This window comes from Necator americanus, chromosome X (assembly GCF_031761385.1).
Source record: "Necator americanus strain Aroian chromosome X, whole genome shotgun sequence".
In the NCBI taxonomy this organism is placed as follows: Eukaryota; Metazoa; Nematoda; class Chromadorea; order Rhabditida; family Ancylostomatidae; genus Necator; species Necator americanus.
In genome coordinates this window covers 4,658,519-4,679,176 of record NC_087376.1, presented here as the reverse complement: position 1 = coordinate 4,679,176, position 20,658 = coordinate 4,658,519, and the positions used below count along the sequence as shown (strand labels likewise).

Sequence of the window (20,658 nt, the reverse complement as noted above, 5' to 3'; positions counted from 1 at the left end):
CCATCCATCTTTTCCGTAACCATTCTGATTATTTTTGCTTTTTTATTTCCGATCATTCTTCACGCGAAATTTGTAAACTCTTCATAACCTTTTTCATTATCGACAGCCCGTAATTCCATGAAAATAGTATGAACTACCTAACTACGTAAAAGAAGAACAAAGATGTGAAACCTAATCTCACATCAGTATGGTACTTCTTTAGAGAATAAGATGAAGTGTGTGTAATGTAATTATCAGGATGTTGGGTTTAATAATTTATGATCGACAAACAACAAAGAAAAATTTCTTCAAAAGGGAAATGAAAACTAGAGAAATGAGAAGAAGAAAAATTTGATGATGTGAAAAACAGGCCTAGAATACAACCCGATTATGTCGGTATCAGAGACGACAATTAACTTCGTCACCGAACTGAGATAGCGAAAAATATGTGCGTATTTATAGAGGAATGTGCGGCTTTGGTTACAGGAATCACTCGGAAGAATTCATACTGCATCTCTAGAACCATTCAACAGAATGAAAATGAGTATGGGACAGATGTTGATGTGTCTTTTTAAAGTGAGGCAAAGTGAGTGAGAAAGGCGGTCTTATGCTAATAGATCCACTGTCGTCTAGTGAGTTCAGATACGTAGGGCGTAACAATCCATCTAGTACAGAAATAAAAAAGTAAGCCAGCAAAAATTGAAATCGGAAGAGCGGGTAACGCTCGACGAAAGACTGCGAGAAGGACGAGAGTGAAGCAAAGTCCTACCAGAATCGCAACGTAACAAGCAACTGTCGTGTTCCAGTCGAAGTACGAACTTGCTTTTCCTACTAGAACCGAGTAGAAGATGAAATCGCCCAGACCAAGTTTGACACCTTCTAAACATTCCACACATAAAAGATATCTAAATAACTTACTTGCACAAGTAACAACCGAAAATTTCCCTAGGATATTATGTGTGGTTAAAGAACAACAGCTAGAAGCTGCGAAAGTAGAATATTGAGTTGTTATGAAACTTTTTCCGTTATCTTTACGACGTTACTAAGATAGGCACATGTTTGTTTGTACTTGGATACGCAACAAAAGAACAGAGGCATGCATTTCTCAGATCCGTTTCAGAGAAGAAAATAATGTACTTAATGCATTTAAAATAAACGAGAATGCGCATCAACAACTTCCTTTTTCAACCATCGCCGCTTCCATGACAATTCTCATCCCATCTATCATCAAAAGAAAATAAAAGAATTTAGGCTCTTAAATGCATGAAGGGTTCGCTATTCCTGGAAATCAGTTAGTTATCTTAATCAGTGGTAGTTCGTTAAGAGTCCCACAAAAGAAACCGGTATAAAGTCCCACCTTGCTCAAAAAAGCAAAAAAAAAAAAAAAACCAAACAAAAATTGAGTTATGGTCGGGTCAAAACGACATGAATCACGAGCGTGGTTGCGGTGCATTTGCATAGGCGCTCGAAACGGCGAGGTAGAGGCAACAGTTGGAACCGAGGTGGGACCGTCGCAAACTGCAGAGATGGGTGGTGCCAGCAAGGGTTTCACCGCGCTCCTAGCCGCTACGTCCCACCAAAGCGCCTCGAGAGAAGCCGCGTGCGCAATTGCGTACATGCTTCATGTCGTTTTGATTCTACTAACATGCATACATGCGAAAGTCCGAGCCGGTGTTCCGCCGCCTTCACTTTTGAACGGTTGACGAAGAGAAACCCTTCGCTTTTGGACGATTGACGAAGGGATCCTCATCATTTGAGCTGCACCCCATGAGCTAGATCCCCTTAACCTTAGGAAGGTTCGCCTCCCTATCGCATATATGGTTACATGCTGACCTTGCTAATTAAGATAGAACATGAAACATCACTACCAAAACTTTTAGCACCAACGGATAAGCAGAGCTACCATCGGGTCAAAATGAGCTGGAACCTGGTAGAACTGCGGTTGGGGCCCTTGCGAGGCTCAATCGGACAGCAGCGATTCGATCGAGTCACATAGATCGCAACCCTTTACGTGGTCGCACCAGATCTTAGATCGTTTTGACCCAAGTATAAGCACTTACTCTCATCTTGTTCTCTTCTAACGAGATTCGGCTGGGCTCTGGCATTCGGTACTGTCCTTGGGGCATCATTCAACGACCGAACTGCCTCCTGGGACCTGAAGTTAACAGGATTTTTTTTTGTGAAGTGTAACAACAAATAGAGAAGAAATGCCTACATGTCACCAGCAACTTTTTCTGGTCTTTGACTCCGTTGAGGTGCAAATCGCTTCACGCGTACTGCAGAGCTTCCACTCGTAGCTAAGAGCCCGCTAGTTGATGGAGTCGACTCTTCGGATGAGCTCGCTTGAACTAGGTAGATCATACAAACTATTGGATCAAGCATATCGCTAATACGTGAAGGATAAGTTGATGAAGCCAGAAAGCAATGAGTGATTACCAGGAGGCTGAGCTTGGGCTTGATTATCTTCTCCTTCAAGAGCGCCTGTGAACACGAACGAATATACCATCCCGGCTGAAAATTGAAGTTTTTCATAAACATCTGATGGTTCATGTGACGTTTTGCATGGAGAACAATGGTTGGGAGAAACCATAAAATATCGGAACCAGAAAAAACCAAAGGTTGAGCTGATGCAGTCACGGAATATCTCCAAATCTCCATACAAGGGTTACAAATTCAGATTCCGAATTTTTCCCAATTTTTTTTTTAAATAACAAACAAATTGCGAACAAAAGGAACATTACGATGGAACTGGTAGCCAGATGAGCTGAGTAGTAACTAAGCTCTTCAACCTTTCATTCCGCATCCAATATTGGCTATGAGTTGAAAGACGATCCACAACATGCAAAAAGTAAGAGTAATTTTAAACCAGTACACGTGAGTATGATGTTTACAGAACATCAAACTATAAGAGTCCCAAGATTTCTTCGAATGTTTTTTTTTTGTGCAAATATTTTGAGACGACATTGACTGTTACAAGTTAGTTGGGATTTCATCCTTACTTTCGTAAAAGCATCGATGCGACAGTCGTACACCTCCTCACTTTTAAACGATTGCCGATTGGCTGGCGAAAGGACCCCCTTCACCTGAGCTGCACCCCATGAGCTAAACCCCCTTTCACCTGAGGAGGATCTGGCTTCTCCCTATCGCACCTATGCATGAAAGAAATTCATTTCTCAAAGATTTGGATACAATTCACTACCAAGAATACAATAAAGATAAAAGCCGTTGCAATTTCAAAACATGGAATCAAAAAAGAAACAGGAATTATGCTCAAGAACTGCAAATGTAAACGAGAACATGCACACAACGGATAGAGTTAGCTTGGATACTCACATGAATATATCAAAGCTGGGAAGATTGGTTCGTTACGTTCCTGAGCAGTTTCAACAAGAATTCTCAACGGTCCCTGAAAATAACGAATGATAACCTGGTTGGAATATTTTGTTTGCAAAAAAGAAGAAGGAAATGCTGACTCACATTTGGGGCTAAAACTGCGATCAGGTCCCAGATAGAGATCACAGCTAAAACCGACCAAACAGTCCATTCTGGCAAATATTTGATGAATACTAGTGCCATTAAAGCCGACATTGATATTAAATAGAACTGAACATGAGTTGTTGTTGCATGAAAACGTAACAGAAATATTAAAAATTGCAATGATTCACTTGTTGAAGTCTTAGTGGGCCTTTCCAATGTATACACATCATTCCAACCACACCAAAATTACCAAGACAGAAACAAACAGTGAATACAGACAATGATATATTAAAGCTCTTCATCACTTCTCTGAAAAAAAAGTCAGCTAAAACGGTTTTCTACAGTGTGTACAGAAAGCGCACTTAGTTGTAAAAATGTGAAGGACACAGAGACTACAATTTTTTGCGGATGCAATTCCTACAAAGTAAATCAAAAGCAAAAGTAACTAACTGCAAGTAAATCGTAGAAAATAAGAATAACAACAGACAACTGCTAGCCATGAGCCAACCATGAATTACCTAGAACAATAATTTGTAATATATGGAGTTATTAATGAAAGAAACGTGATATTACCTTATAACATCTATACTTGTAAAAGAATATGAGTATTACGGTCATAAATACCACCACACACAACATAACAAGAGCATTTCCTAACGACATTAGTACCTTTTCGCTGGCACTATCTGTTTCCTTCACAAAAGGAGTATACAACCTGTAATTTAAGGGAAATAATGACTGTAGTGATGAAGCAGATAAATTTGGGGACGAATATAATTCGAATGAAAAAGGGCAAATAAAGAAAAGAAAATTAAAAGAAGAACGAATAAAAACATAAGATACTTACAAGTGTCGTCCATCATTTTGCGAATAAAAAGTGACAGTATTCATAGTAAATACAACCATTACCATACATAATGAAACTGGTACAAAAAGATTAATCACGTGCCCAGCACCATACTTTAATTCTGCTTCTTCTTCTTGCTCTTCGCCACGTTCTGAAGGAACAATTATTTTTGACTCCAAACGAAATTTGAAAAAAAAAGTTTTAACAACACTACCTTGATTGGCGGAATCCTCAACACTTGTGGATACTGCGGAACCATAGGAGTTTGCCTGAATGTTCCATATATAACGCGATATCTATAGTAAATTTAACGATACAAGGGAGATGAACAGTAGCTTACAGTAACAGTGGTTGCCACTGGCCTAGCCTTGGGGAGCGATGCGCCAGTACTCGGAGATGTCCCTTCGTCTGGAACTGAGGACATCCGAAGGGAAAACGACAAAGGTCGAGACTTCCGCTGAATGAATTATAGATGTTTAGCTAAGGAAATAAGGACTACTTCATTCTGACAACAATAGAGTTAAATGGCAAAAATAATAAGAAAAAACAAAAACAAAGACGCAATTCTCAATGAACATCATATGAAATGAAGATAATGAGCAATTGCTGCATTCATTTCCATCAGCAAGTAACAGAATTACCGTTGAAGTGAAATCAATTCGGGGCCGATGTGGTGTCTCCATTTACGGATACTACGCGCTATACGTCTAATATTTAATTTTACCCTTATCTTTCACTTGTTGTACCAATGGTTTGTTTTAGTTCTACTCCCATTTTTCACGGAACACAGTCGTGTGCTTTTTTTAAAACATATAAATCAATCAGTAGTACATGATATATATGTTTTGGTGCTGGCTTGCTAAGATGTAGGGAATGGGCTGGGTTGTTTTTATTCTCGAACTAGGATTTACACGCGAATTATTGAAATGTTAAGAATTACTTGGTAACTTTATATACGTTTTTACATCGCCAATCAAATCTATGCTTTTTTTCGGTGTTATATTCGATTGCTTTATTTGAGAACATCAATATTTTCAGTGACTTCTCTGAAAAATGTGATGCTCTCACTTGGACTCCACGGACTTAGCACAGCAGAAATCCAAATACATGGAACATCCACTAGTGTCATTAATTTGGAATATTTGTAAAATCTTAAATGTAGTGAAGAAAATAGCTTGTTTGATTTTAAAATATAATTCTGTTGTTTAACGTCATTCTCGAAATCCGTACGTGATTTTTCGTTGAAAACTAATAAGATTGGTAGATTTTGAAGGGAGACATGAAGGTTTTCACATTTCTCTTCGAAGCAGTTCATGCGGATCTTCTTCATGAAGCATGAAAGTATGAAACTGTTTCTGAAGTGAGGATTATGAAAGTGGTTTTGGGGTTTTCATTGCCACTAATGTGCTCTGAGCTAGATAGCAAATCAAGGACAAGTATCCGCAAACGCGTTCGGCTGCAACTCGGAATCGTTGGGGTTTTATGGTCGCTTGTTGGCCTAATACAATGACTTGCGGGATGCATCAAGTTAATGTTTCTATCTCCCCAGACAACTTCTAGTGCCAATTTATCAAAACCTAATAGATGAAGGACTTGGTTTGCATTAGGGCGGTTCCGTACTATCGACCGTGCAGTTACAGCTGAGTCTCTTATCGACTGCGCTACACATGTACCCCAGCCGTTGAATCTTTATTGGTTTAAAATCTATTAATGAATTTAGACTCCTACTTTCAATTTCGGGATCTCCCTCTTTTTTAGAGGGAGATCCCGAAATTGAAAGTAGGACACGCATTACTGTGAGGTGACCACCCCCTAACAAACAGTACATAAAAAAAAACTTAAAACGATCAAAATAAAACTATATAAAGGACTACCATACTTAGTTTTTATTTAGGCACTCCTAAACAACAGTTTGAGGTAAACATTTAAGAGATTTTGTATAAGTATGAAGCATTAATAAAATGCAATCGTTGTAAGTAGACGTTAAATTCTGAAAGACATTTATTTCATCATAAATAATAACAGGAAATAATGTTTCACACATATGTAGTTTGAGCAGTTTTTCTCGTACTGTCACTTGACCCATCATCAGTTGTATCTTTCCGTGATGTTGTGGATTTGGTGGATTTTGCTGGACTTGTCGATTTCGACGGGCTAGGTGTTCGATGCCGACTTCGAAATGAGGATCGAGGTGATACGCCTTCGTCCTCTGTTTGTGTCCCAGCACTTTCGTCACCACGTTCTCGTATTGGTGATCCAGCCACTCTCATCTCGAAACGACGATTCGATGGATCCAAGTTCTTAAACAGGAAAACATTTAAAACACTTGTTCTAATATTTAAATTGCGCTTATCACCTCCAACAAGTAAGGAACTTCATAGTAATACTAGTTACGTAGTCACATATCACATACTTCATACTACATGCTGATACAAATAGACCAACATTTATACATGTTAGTATTTGCACAGATGGAGAAATATCTCGAAATTTTTGTTTGGGATTGACAACTTCCGTGGTTTGAATGGAATTCAAATTTTATTAAGGATATTAAGGTAAGAACCAATTTACGCGACACTGGACTTCTTCAATCACACGATTGCGATGCGAATTCAATTCGATCAGAGCAGAGGGAAGAGGGAGTGTCCAGCAGGCAGAGTTACGTGCGCTGCGGCAAGCGCGTTGCGGCTTGCACCAACTTGTGAGGTTTAGGTACCGACTGTGCTCATCTTAATGAATCCCAAAGTGCCCTTCTACTAAAATGCATGTTCTCTCTTTGCGAGAACTGGTCTTTTATATGATTTTGCTAGATGTCTGACATTTTTGTAGGTGGTTTGGGAAAGTGCACCTATACTGAAACAAATATCGAACTGCTACAGTAGGCTCATGAAATCTGCTCAGCATAATTTTTTAAAAAATGTTCCCTAATCAGATGTTGCTAGAGGGGGTTTTTGGCGAACAGTAATTGTTTTTGAACCTCATTGAATACATGGTAGTGTCAGAAAATTATTGATATGTTAGAAAACCCAATTAAACGAGTAATTACCGCACCGCTTCACCCATTTTTCGAGGAGGTGACATGGAAATACGAAATCTTGGTGCTCGTTGTTGAAATGGCTGCTGAAAATCGTGTTTCTTTTGGTCGGGTCCCATACAAAATAAATAAATACATTTTCTGGCGAGGTTTTGTGAAGGAAAATATAATAGAAACTTATTTATATCCTACCCGTCTTGAGAATAATTGCTGTGTCACTGGCATTCTGAAATGATAATTTTCAACTGGACGCTAAGAAAGTTGTTTGTAAATTATGGAAGAGAACCTGTCAGGAATAAGTCGAGCCTTCTCATCGTCTGTTGTTCCCTCATCTGTTGATAGGATCTCGTTCATTATTGGCGACATCATTGCTGAGGTATAGCTGAAATGAGAGAGAAAATAGTGACGATGACAAGTGATCCAGAATTTTTTTTCACTTTACCTGCTGTGTGGATTACTTGTGTACCAGAGAGGATCAGAGACAGGCGCTGGGTCACTAAGCGATCCATCCGCTGAAGGTGGTCGAGTGAGGTCTTGACTGGGGGAAGCATCCGGTTGAGTTCCTCTAAATTAGAAAAAAAGAAATCCTTCAAGTTTATTTTGAAAAGAAAGCAGAGCTATTGGTCTGGTGGCCTAGTTTGTACTTCATTTTTATTTTCTGTTTTTTTTTTAATTCGAATGGAATTTTTCGCCAGAACAAAGGAGTTTTTGTACTTTTTTCTTTTCAGATTCCATTTAATGAATTGTCAGGTAAGAGCAGTGATTTAATTCACGAGCGAAACAGACTACGATGTATGTTTTCTTTATGAATACTAAAAGTTATGTGTTCAAAATCGATTTCCTACCCAGATCCCGACCGAGATTTCGATCCAGTAACAGGTTTTAGTAGTTGTAGTGCCGTTCGGTGAATCGCATGATCTTTACGATCGTGCGATGACTGTCCGGAATAAGATGAGGACCTTGATGTATGAGAAGATTATTTATCCAGATTCCTTCCAAAGAAGAAGAGGAAATAAGAGTCACCCTTGTTCATCTTTGTTGCCTGAATCTCCTCTGTTTTCTTCAGTAGTACTTTGAGCACTAGAATTAATATGAATTTAAATGAATATTAAAGATATTAAAACAAATGTGAATACATACGGTGTTATAAACTCTGTTTCCAAGTGATGCGAGTGATTAACATGAGAGGATGATCGACTGCAGCCTGAACGTTGTTCGGCTAACTCAACGTCATGCTCCGGAATCTCATCTCTTTTTGAGGATGACCGAGAAGTCCGATATGAGGGCTCCCTGTAGGTAGAAATTCTAGGAAAGTATGCAGATTTGTAATTGAAGTAAGGAAGAATTCATGAACTGACACAGATGCGAAAGTCCTCGAATCTTCGATGAATTTCCACGAAAAAAAGCTATGGTCAAGTTAAGCAATGCAGCATTTGAAAAATCCCATTTTTCGAAATTCTTAGACGAAATTTCAGCTAGACATAACGGATAGTTAATATCCAATGAAAGATCGAAATGGATTTTTCTAGATTTAAATTCGTCGCCGAATATGAGCTTTTTCATCAAAACAGTCTTCATTAATGTAAAAATTAATCGAAGTAGATTTGAATTCATTGTTCCTCTACTCGGGCACTTGAGTCAGTGGGGAAAAAAGAACGCTGAGTGAGGATAAAGCCATATTGAGGATGAGAATTGTAAGGAATAATGACATTTAAACATTACTAGAAGCAATCGCTGTTGTATTCATTTGTTAAAGAATGAGATAAGGATAAAAACTTTTGGAAAAGTCTCTCAACAAAAAGATGCAGTCCGAGAATTCGCACATACCGACTATTTGCTGGTCTGTCGATTTTCGTACTATTGGCTGATCGATCACGTGATGATCTACTTGCTTTTTCAGGTAGAAGATAGTCTCGTTCAGAATCCCTGAATTCATCTATCATAAAATTGTAAAATAATTTCCGAATATTTTCTAACGTTCAAATTAATTTCTTGCTTGAAACAATTCCAACAGAATGGGATGTGTTGCGAAAAATCGGTTATATTATGTACATGAGGGAAATAATTGACCTCTTATCATCCTCCTCCTCTCCTTCATCGCTGTATTCTCCACCATCCGCCCGGCCTTCTTCAGCACGGTTCTGTTTGGAAGCAGATCTTTCATATCTAGATGAAAAAAAAAGTCAAATAACTCTTTTTATTGTACAAAGGGAATAATTGTTGTTTTTTTCCTGCAAAATACTGTTATTAAAGTATTCTTTTCGTTCGTCTTAAAATCTGAATTTGAAAAGAAAAAAATTGTTCAGCTTACTGTTTAGGATCGGCGAGCCCGATACAGACAAGGAACTGTTGACGTAAGGTGAGTTTTACAGGAGCTTTAACTTCATGTTCAGCTTCTTCTCCATCACTGTGATCTACTTCTGATACAGACCTAGAAAGATAAATTAAAACTTTGAAGCATAACCGAATACGGTGACCAAATCAAAAATCGCTTAGGATATCTACGAGAAATAGAGGCTAAACTAGTCGTTTTTCAATTTAGTCTGGACAATTTTACAAACCCCAAAGACGGCACAAATCCACGACCAGAACCAATAGAACGTGGTATACTAGCGATAGACTTCGGATGTGAATGTGACTCATCATCCTGAAATCGACATGTTTTATATCCGGAAGATTTCGATACTATAAACATTAAAAAAAATACGTTGAAAAAAACGTATTGAAATTAGTGGATATTTTAGAAAAATGCAAAAACTTACAGAGGACCATTGTCCAAAGGTTGGCCTTGTTTCTTTCGGCTTCATCCTTGCAATCGTTATAGTCCGTCTCTTCCTGCCACCGGCCAATTCAAAAATCTTTTTCTTCTCCTCAGTTCGTTCCTAAATCAATGGAGATATTTTCATGAAAATTTACAGAAAAAATTACCCACATGCATTAATTGAGTGGAAAGATCGTGGTTAGCTTCACGTAGTCCTCGAACTAAGGCAAAGAGGAAGTAGATGATCAGTCTAAATGAGTTGATATTATTGAGTTGGCGGAGTAATAAAATTATAGAGCTGCATTGTTCTTATGATAAAAAGATTCCTAGCGTAAGTGTGAAGAAGTAAATTCATCCATGGAACAGAATTATGAACACAAAGAGCTTTTTTACAATGTAAATCATATTAAATTAGCGTCTTTTTCATAGCGGTAATATAAAAAACTCTTTTTTACTGGACTAAAAGAGTTGCTTTGGACAATGGCGTCAGAAGCAAACTTAGGAAAAAATCTTACTGTCGAAAAATTCGGAAAATTCATTGGACAACTCACAATCCCCAACGAGTACAGATACAGTAGTATTCCAAGAAATCTGTTTTCGTCCTTGCGCAAAGTTTTCTTTTTTTAAGGAAAGATCCATAATAACCTCTTGTGTTCTTATCTATATATGTCTTACATTTTCCTGTACATACTGATTCCTCGAAAAAAAATTTTTTTCACAGGTGAAAATTGCTAGAAAAAACGGGAAACGTACAACAGTAGAAGAAGTACGGGGATTACGATTCCTGGAGAGGTCATGTACTTGATCGCATCTACCAGTGATGCATTCAAATTCTCATGTAATACATCCGTGATAACACTATAGAAATGCGGTTGATCTCTGAAATTTTCGAATATCTTGAGAATATTCTAGAATTGCAAAGCACTAAGAATTAAAAAAAGATTATTAAACTGGAAACGTATGCAAATTTGGAGATTTAAACAGAAAATTAGGGTATTGAGAGGTTGCACAAATCTACTCATGGGTATTTAATCGTAGTATAGTACTGAAGATTGTGGTGGCCTTCCATTAGGACAATTTCAAGGTAACCACAGCTTGGAAGAATGGCCTTCGATTAGGATTATTTCAAGGAAATCACAACTTAGAAGTAAGATTTCATTTCACAATCACCACTCTCACTGAGCATTGAGTGAATGAATAAAAAATCGAGTTAACCAGCAACTTTACTATTTATCTTTAAAAGGAAGGAAATTAGTAGAATGACACAAAGAAGAAAAAATCACATACCCAAATGGACCACAACTTTTGGATGGTTTTCGGGATGCAATCACATATCCAACTGGTAGCGTACAAAGAAATAACATTAGTAACAGTAACATCAGATAGAAATTAGATGATCTGTAGATATCGATTTTGCTACGAGTTACAGAAGAAATGGCGAAATTATCACCTACCGACTAGCACGAAATATTTGTCGTGCTGGAACGTTACATGTCATAACAGCCCAAGCTCGAATATACATAAGTAGAATTAATTTGATGTTATTGATTAGTGGAAGCATCGGTACGAAGAATAAACCTAGCCAAATCATTCCTTAAAGAGTACTTTTGGACATGACCAAGGTATAATTCAATAAATCATCTATATATTAATGAAGAATATCGGAATAAATTAAATTAAGAAGGATTATTCAAGAAAGAAAAGTTGTCAATGTGCGAATACCGCGCAAAAAATATAGGAACAAATTTTCCGTTAATTCACCATATATTCCAGTTTTTAAGGATTCCGGAAGAGTTGTACTCTTTATCTAGCTTTTTTTTCTGCCCCAAATATCGTGTCTATTTAGTGGTAAGGATAATACGACAATTAGAAACATGATGAACAAACAACAAACAAACAACAACAACAATGAACAACAAACATGAAACAACAAACATGAAACAACATGAAACAGAAACGCTCATATTTACATTGATCTCATCCCAGGATGTTTTTACAGAAATCTAATGTCAATCTCTCCAGCCAATGACAGGAGAGCAAAACTCCCGCCTCTTTATGTTTCTTTCACACAAAAACTATAAATACGTACCTTGATTATTTACCAAGTGAAGAACATTCTCTGCTACTTTAAATTCACCGTACTCTGGCTGAAATAATTTTTTCTGAAGTGGAAAAATTATATTTAATTCAAAAATGTGAAAAAAACTTACGAATGTTTTTTCGAGGTTCCAAAACCACCAAAGATTACAGTAACGACATACGAGTCCACGTAAGAAGTCAATAACTAATATGGCAGCAATAGTCATCAATAGATCCATTACCACTAACTTTGTTATTTCCTTAAATTTTTGATAATGTGCGTATAGTCTGAACGCAAAATATTTTCTAATTATTTTTTACTTCTTAAAGTACTAATTTCTCTAAGTAGCTTAAGTTATGGACCAATCTTGCCCTCGTAAACACTTTTTCATTAAAACCTGAGATTCCAGGCGTTTTCTTGGGATGGGGATTTCCTCGTCTCAGGAGGATCTATCCAGTGATCTCATTTAAACATTTGATGAGATACATATATCCCTATTATTCTTAAATTTATAACTTTTTTAACTAAAATATACCTGTCCGATTTGTGTTTCCCAGCACATATCCTTGTAGTTCGGTAGGCGAAATGGTTGCACATGGGATACACTGAAAAGTATTTTTTAAAATAATTTTTAAAATTGTCATAATAATGTAATTAGTAGAATAATGAAATGATTCTAGTAATTTTTCAAAAAAGAAACTGCGGAAGAGAAACGATAGATCTGTTCCGAATTTTATAATTTACGACTGAGTTCGACTTTTACGCATTTTAATAGTGTTTTCATTAATAAAAACACCTTTCCAGGCTATTTGGAATTTAGATTTCAGGAAAATAGAAGCAACAGTTACCCTATACAACGGTTTCCCCTGTAGCGCATTCATTTCCTGCTAAAACTAACTTTTGCAATTTGCTCAACGTCTCTTTTCATTCCTGAATGTGCCCTGATCAACAAGGAGTTCGGGATTCATGGAAGAGTACAAGAACATTGTGAACTCAAGCGGAAACCATATTCTATGAAACTCACGTGTAAGTTGTGTAATTATGCATGTCTGGGTCTCGCCACGAACCACTTGGCCCAATAGGATGTGTGACTACGATAGTAGCATTATGAAGTGATGTGTCTTTAGAGACAAGTGCCTTCGGATTCGATACTCCTATTGGACCAAAATCAGAGAAGACCTGTAATTATGTCGAGATCTCATGGATTACTTCATTTTCAAAGGTACCAGACTATGCCTGGATTTAAAATAAAAAATTAATCAAGCATCTATAGTGAGATGTAATGTGCTGTTACCGTCGTCCAAGGTGTGGGTGGTGCGGGAGTGGTGTGTTCCGAAATATGAGCGGAGATCGAGGGAGTGAATAAATCGCGCAAAGTTCTGGATTTAGGTAATTTATACAAGAAAAGAACTGCTATTGAGAAATATTACCGATTTCGTACTAGTGGTTGAAGTCCACTCGCGAATTGCATAGCAGCCATTCGTGATTCCTAAGATATGAAGTGGGACTAAGAATGAAGGATTACTGTAGACACTTAAAAATTCGAAAAAAAGCTAAATTTTTTTCATAAGATGGATATTTATCGTAATTGCAGATTGTGCATTTTCCGGCCGTTGTTTCTGTATCTAAGGAGACAAAAAATTCAATTTTGAATGGCCGTTTTTTAAAACTCCAAATGTATTTTTAATAATTTCCTCATAAGGTGCTCATAAGGGAGGCAAAAGAAAGAAGAAAAATTACGTTTGAAAATTTACAAGAATAAAATGTAAGGTAGCAGAAAATGCTAGAAAAATATATTACACTCACCTCTAAAACTTTCCTTTCATTCTCCAGATCTCTCAACTTCATCATCAATGAAACAATTAGGGTGTAATAGTTGACAATGTATAAGCATAATACCCTAAAATAATATTAATTATCCGTTAAAACCAACCGTGCACAAATTTTTTAAATTTATTTAATTACTTAAATATACGACAAAGGTGAATGAGCATAGGTGCATAGAAAAAACCAAAAGAAAGAGTCACAATTGTGTTCGTAGTATCTTGAGGGTCCCAAGACGAAGACGATATGTATGTGTGTTTCGTGCATTTGTTTGGATCTATTAACATCTTTGTAAACAAATAATTAAGGTGTAAATTACTATTCTTTGATTTAACAAAGAAATTATCGTAAAGAGCTAATTTTTTGCGGATGTAGCGAGATAAAATATTTTTGAAATATGTAAATATACCTTGCCAACTGAATTCTAAGTGCTGTTCGTGGATGATATCGTTCCAATTTTCCAATTAACTCGAATAAATTCGGAAATATTAACGTAATAAACGAGACCGTGATTGAAACTGCATTCTGTAAATACACACAGTTTCAAAATTTTACTGTATCTACATTGATGTACATACAAAATCAACTAGCCTGTTTTATAAACGTGTCGGTTTCCCTAATTTGGCTCACAGCCAAGATTGCCCAAACCGAAAATCCTAACATGATAAATACGATCAAGTTAGCGCATATCCTTAGTAGAATTTGTAAACATCGGTATTTTCGTTTCATATTCACGGCATATTCGGCAATAGCTTCCTGAAAAAGCGTAATTGATGCTGTAATTCATCGGAATGTTGGAAAATAATATTCACTTACTCGAAACTTGATCACATTTGCCATATGAACATTTCCAGCAGTTTCAGAATTTCCTATCGTAAAATCCCATCCCGTGAAAGTTTTCCAATTAAAAACATATTGTTCAGTTTTACCCGACGATAGCTTACTTGTACGAGCGTTGGCAGCCATCCTGAAAATATCTTCTATAATAACTATAATCTGATATAATATCTTCACTGTATTGCTGCGAATTAGCATTGTGCAAAAATAAATTTGAAAATAACAGTAAAATACCAGTAGAAACAGCATCAAAGTAATTCAGTATTAAAAAAGTTATAAATCCAAACGAGGTTTTACCAACTTGTCTCATTCCTGGTTTCCACTTATTTTGAGACGGTTAGATCTTACAGAACTGCTTTGTTGATGTCCTAGGTTTTGAGGGGAAAAATTAGCAGAGTTAGTGATATTTTAGAACTACAATTGATAAAAACCATTAACACAAAGTCTATTTTAGTGCTGAACAATTACAGCAGAGGTTACTGTCAGGAACGAGGTAGAGTCTTAAGGCAAAAACTGAGAAATTGAGCAGTAGTGAATACAGTGTTAAATCCCTTTTCTGGGCCTGCAAAGAGAAAAAAAAAAGCTTTCACTTTTGAGAATGTAAATAATAAATAGTAGAGGAATAAGCAATGTCTTTTAAAATTCCTTTAAAATTACTTGTTCTTATACTCTTTCTTTTTCCCTGAAATACTCACCGTTTCTTCAAGTTTTTCGGGATTTTTGCTGCTATTAATCGAAAGAAGGGCGATGATGTTTTTGTATGGAACGAACGTTTATTGTAGCTATTCTATATTCGCTTACTCTTTCCATGTTGTTTAGGTAAGGTTATTGTTGTTTTGGTTACTGCTAAAGTTATTGTTTGCTTTTTGCTTAGATTACTGCTAAAGAATTAATAAGTATCACATTTCAATGGTTTTGTTTACATAACAACATTTGTTCAAATTGAAGATCCTGCGAAAAAAAAAACAACTCTTTGAATGCCTGAAGATGAGAGAAAAGAGGCGGAGCATATCCATTGTGCGATTGGCTTGGTAGAGGCAATAGATGCACAGATTAGGACAAAATGCAGAGTTTGTGTGAAAGGTCCAAGGTTTTTTCTTTACTTAAGATTTTTATATGCGTACTATCAAAATTAATAAAAAAATGAGACATGAATATTACAAAATAATTTTGAAAAACGAATAAAAATGCAAACTATTCAGGAAACTTACTTTCTCAAAATAGTGAAGAAACTATATCCAAGCACAAATAAATTGGAAAGAAAATATGCGACCGGCACTCGATATCGAATTGTTTCGCCAAAAAAAGTTTCTCTTGAATAATAACCGTAAAATATTAAGGAATATTCCATATAACCCTGAAATCGATAACTTTATAGAATTTTAATGTGTGATACTGTAAATCCGTTCGAACTTACGCCCAGATCCCAAACGGTACTCATTTCATCTGCACGTGCTCGTACATCGTCCGGCATAATTTTCAAGGATTTCGTACGATTGTAACGTTCAGATGAAACGGTCATACGTGAATCTGCTAACCACTGTAATGTGAAATGAAAGTTTAGAAAAACGGTTAACGACAAACAGATCTGAGGTGAGATTCACCAAATTTTTTTAGGGCTAAGCCTATAAGATGAGGATGAAACGGAAGAGGGACGAAATGAAAAAAGATGGAAAATAGAAAATTCGCGAAAAGAGAGCTATCCAGCCGTAAATACCCACAGTTTTAGAAAAATTCAATCAATATTGAATATTAGAAAGAAAAATGAGAGTAAGAAAGAAAGAAAAAGAAGAATGAGAAGAGTATGAATAAGAAATAATGATTCAGAAAATTCAACTATTCGAATTTGCATGCGTTCCAAAGGTCAATGTCGAAAATCGATGTACACCGTATTCTCCTCATTATCAAAACCGTGTACTATAGTTAAGAGATTCAAAATTAAAGACTACAGAACAATTATCAATTCATAATTATTCTTTTTTCTTCCATAATTTTGGCTGTTTTCTTGGTTCTACTTATTTGTCTTTGTATGTGTCGACCAATTATTACGTAAGAAATAAATTCTGGAGAAAATTTCCGTATTTTTAAAAATTCTTTTGATTTTTCACTTCTTCATTTAACACTTGAGGACAGCATGTTGTCAAGAGACCAGGAAAAAGTTATGGTGAAAATCAAAATTTTCAGGAGCGGCGGACTCAGCTGTTTGACAGTCAGGAGCACATCATGGAAACTTCAAAAATCATAGCAATTAACTCATCGACTAATCTAATTTAACAATAAATAAATGAATAAAAAGGATGATTAACTTACTTCTGGAATGATTACAAACATTAGCATAATAACAGTCATAGTAATATTGACTCCAAGAGTCCACCGCAGAAAAGTGAAATAAGAACTAACAACGGATCCGAAGTGACCTGAAATTAATTATTGTTATATAGAATATCAACTAATTTACTATTAATTAATTAACTTATTACTCTGTAATCTATTTGGAACAGAGCATTTTTTGTCTTTATAAGATTATTAAGAACCTATCGTATCCCTACGCACCTCAAGGATTTCCAAATATGCAGGTGCAACACATATGTAAATAGGGCAATAACAATAAAACAAAATAAAGAAAGTTACTACAGCTACTTTTTTTTGAAGAAAAAAAAAGAAAATTCCGCAATTATTTTACTAAACTGGTACATCTTAACTGAGCGTATATGTGTACTATCGTAACCTATACATACTAAATTGTAAAGTGCAAAAAATTTTAGTGGTTGACGTCCATATAAAAAAATGTTCAGTTCAAAATAAGGAACTACACCCTGTTTAAATACTTTGTTTACTATTTTCAGCTTCTAATAAACAACAAACTTACTTTCTATACGTTTAATTTTCGCTTCCCATGGTATGAGATAAATTTTGAAGTTATCGAACCACCGGCTCATTTGAGTGATTCGCCTCCCTGCTTCAGCTTTAAATAACCGTACTTTCGATACTTTTGCTTCTTGCCGTTGAAGATGACGTTGAGCAACTCTAAAATTCTATTTATTCAGATAAAAATGAAAAAAAAATTTCAGGAATCTGTACGAGTTTATTGGATGAACTCGAGTTTCTTTGTGTGTAATTCTTATTATGACGCTTAGGTTATCTTCGTGCCCATTGGTGGAATTAAAAGTTAAATTAAAAAAGAAATCAACTCAGGGTAATTAATTTCCAGAATTTTTAGAAAAAAATGTCTGAGAAATCAGTATGTGGAACGAGTCCCTTAAATCCCTTAGAAATTCAATCCCATTTTTGTACAAAAGAGGTGTTAGCGACAAAAATGACGGGTATTCTTAGAAAAAAAGACCAGCACTACAAAAAAAAAATAAAATGGATAGGGCAAATGCGTTATAATCCAGTGATCGGTAAAATCACTGTCATTTTCATATAGCTTATAAAATCCAACTAAATCCTTGTCATCTCACTTCAATGTTCTCCGCTTTCGTTTCATATTCCACGGTTGACTGCGAAGTTTACCAATAATTTCCCGTTTATGCCTAATTGCTTCAAGTATACGATCCTTCGACATTGTCCGTGTATCCTCCTCCTCATCCTCGTCTTCACCACTAAATCGATCATTTTCGATCCTTGTTCTTACAATAATGATTAGTTGTTTACAGGGGTTTAGACAGCAGTAAACAAAATATTTGGTGATAGTAAAATGTGTCGTAAGCAACCGATCACTATCCCAATCACTCACTCATCCACTCCGCCCGCATTCCGTGTGCTTGTGTGCGGTCGTAATAACACACTCGATGAGCGTCGAAATAAAGAGATGAGATCCACCTAAGTTGTTGTGGTGAGAGAAAAAGAGGCAATTTGTCGTTGGGGAGGAGAAAAAAACACGTTGATGGACTGACCAGCACCGATGATCGTCTACTCATTCGACTTTCCAGATCGTCATCGGTGGTCACACCTCCTTCTGTGGATGATTTATTTGTTTGAGAGCGGTCGGCTAAAATAGGGGCAGTTTTGAATAAGAAAGTTCATTCATTATACTTATAATATTCGTTTCCTTATACATTCTTCTTTAACAGTATAGGAATTATAGCAATTTCCTTAAATAATCCTTATCCATCATATTCAGGGCTTTTTCTAAATCAAATAAACAAATTTTGTAGTTAAAAATGATAAATAAATTTCTTAGCAGAATAATGGAAGAAATATTTTGAAAATAAATTCAATAGTTAAATAATTTTGGCTCCTAATAAGCCTATCAATTGCATCTCAATATATGATTCTGTTTTTGCACAGATTAAAAAAAAAGAACTGGCTGCATAAAAAAGAGAAAAAAAAAAACTGACTCAGTCCCTCAAAGCAGATAGATATTTGAGAAAGTTATAATTATGTACCTGGACGCCATTAAATCGGAAAATTATAGACAGCAAAGAAAAAAAAGCAAACAACGAAAATAACTGCTAAGAAAACCCCCTTTTGAAACTTTGTTACTAAAGGGAAATTAAAAATATTAAGATCATTTATAAAATCTGCACTAAGCTATAATAACAAACTAGTAAATAACAAATAAATACTATCTAAAGTTTAAAGTATGGATTAAAATGAAACAATTTCAAAGAGAGACTGAAACAAGGTGAGCTTGATGCTACTATTGCAATTCAAACAATGGTGTGCACATATGTATGTAAGCTGCGATCATATTACCTCACATTTGCACTTCACTGAGGAATCACTGAGGAAAATCCGTTTGCCGACTGTTATGTGATTTACACAAAGAAAATCAAAGCGTTTTTTTTTCTGAGCAGACAACACAAATAGAAATGCAAAAATCGAGTGAAAATGGAATCATCCTGACTACACCAAAAAGGCAGCGGGATTTGGAAAAGTGAAAGAAGGAATGGAAAAAGCAGTGAAAAAAATAAATAAATAAAAGTTAGATAATCTTATATTTGAGCAGCAAAAAACTACAATTATAAGTAGTTTACACCACATTAATTTTTTTTTTCAAATAGAAAAAATACTGGGCAAAAATGTATGTAATTTGAAAGACTTTCAAATTAGTGGAATGAAAATTACTTTGTACGCTTTTGAATAAAAATAGTACAGTGTAAATACATAGAGGAACGTATTTTAGGTGTTGGAAATCCAGAAAAAAAGGTTTGAAAAAATGTGAAAGGACATTGAATAAGTGTAAAGTTTACACGTAACAATGCCTGAACTTAGTTGCTCATACTCTTTCTACTCTTCTTCGATCATTTCTAAAACGATGTCCAACAAACAGTTGTCACACTTTTCAATAGGATTCCATGGATTCTTGGCGATGAGCGTTTGATTGTATTTTGTTTATGTGGAATGTCATACGGAACACACGAACCTGCGTCATCATCCGCAGTGAGCTGCTCGATGCGGCTTGCGCCGAAACACACCGGCATCGCCCTCACTCCGCTCTACCTCACACCTCTGAATTCGGTGAAAAATCATTGGAATAACGAAATAAATCATCGAAATTATCGAAGGGAATCAATTCAATGTGAGGAATAGAATAACACAAAGTAGTAGTGAAGTAAGATAGGCGAAAAAGGTAGCAAATTCTCCTCTAATAACAGAAGATGTTGTAAAAGGAGAAGGAGCGGTGAAGGAATGGTTGGTGTTTTTGTAGACGATGGATGAAGATCCATGAATGAGTTTAATATTTATAGATGTACATTAAGACTTCATACAGCGAGATTATCGTGCCCAACTACGTTAAATCACTGACTCTAGCAGAAACTCGGAAAAAGAATTACAAAACCAGCGGTTCGTTACGCAAAATGATTGATGAACAT

General features: G+C 35.9%; 1 protein-coding gene across 4 annotated transcripts; it reads right to left on the bottom strand.

Moving 5' to 3' along the window:
* Positions 1–589: 589 nt before the first annotated feature.
* On the bottom strand, positions 590–20,265 carry RB195_021487 (uncharacterized protein; the record flags this gene model as incomplete). Of its 4 annotated transcripts, XM_064208243.1 has the most annotated exons (47): positions 590–858; positions 2,040–2,134; positions 2,195–2,327; positions 2,416–2,490; positions 3,313–3,385; positions 3,457–3,582; positions 3,645–3,765; positions 3,907–3,974; positions 4,030–4,171; positions 4,304–4,454; positions 4,518–4,572; positions 4,644–4,760; positions 6,346–6,603; positions 7,355–7,423; positions 7,530–7,563; positions 7,624–7,719; positions 7,780–7,902; positions 8,183–8,296; positions 8,361–8,417; positions 8,478–8,627; positions 9,165–9,263; positions 9,408–9,503; positions 9,649–9,768; positions 9,899–9,984; positions 10,100–10,219; positions 10,270–10,348; positions 10,852–10,977; positions 11,386–11,496; positions 11,553–11,691; positions 12,188–12,245; positions 12,309–12,437; positions 12,714–12,783; positions 13,203–13,357; positions 13,473–13,557; positions 13,609–13,667; positions 13,985–14,078; positions 14,412–14,527; positions 14,594–14,758; positions 14,819–14,969; positions 16,051–16,196; positions 16,257–16,379; positions 17,150–17,256; positions 17,709–17,866; positions 18,301–18,441; positions 18,576–18,661; positions 18,736–18,830; positions 20,208–20,265. In XM_064208243.1, the coding sequence occupies 47 exons, from the start codon at positions 20,263–20,265 to the stop codon at positions 590–592; spliced, it is 5,298 nt and encodes a 1,765-aa protein (XP_064064124.1). The 4 variants fall into 4 exon arrangements, with proteins under 4 accessions (XP_064064124.1, XP_064064126.1, XP_064064127.1 ...); XM_064208244.1 differs by lacking the exons at positions 590–858; positions 2,040–2,134; positions 2,195–2,327; ... (7 more) ...; positions 4,518–4,572; positions 4,644–4,760 and having other exon boundaries at positions 6,340–6,603; XM_064208245.1 differs by lacking the exons at positions 6,346–6,603; positions 7,355–7,423; positions 7,530–7,563; ... (30 more) ...; positions 18,736–18,830; positions 20,208–20,265 and having other exon boundaries at positions 4,644–4,727.
* Positions 20,266–20,658: the final 393 nt, after the last annotated feature.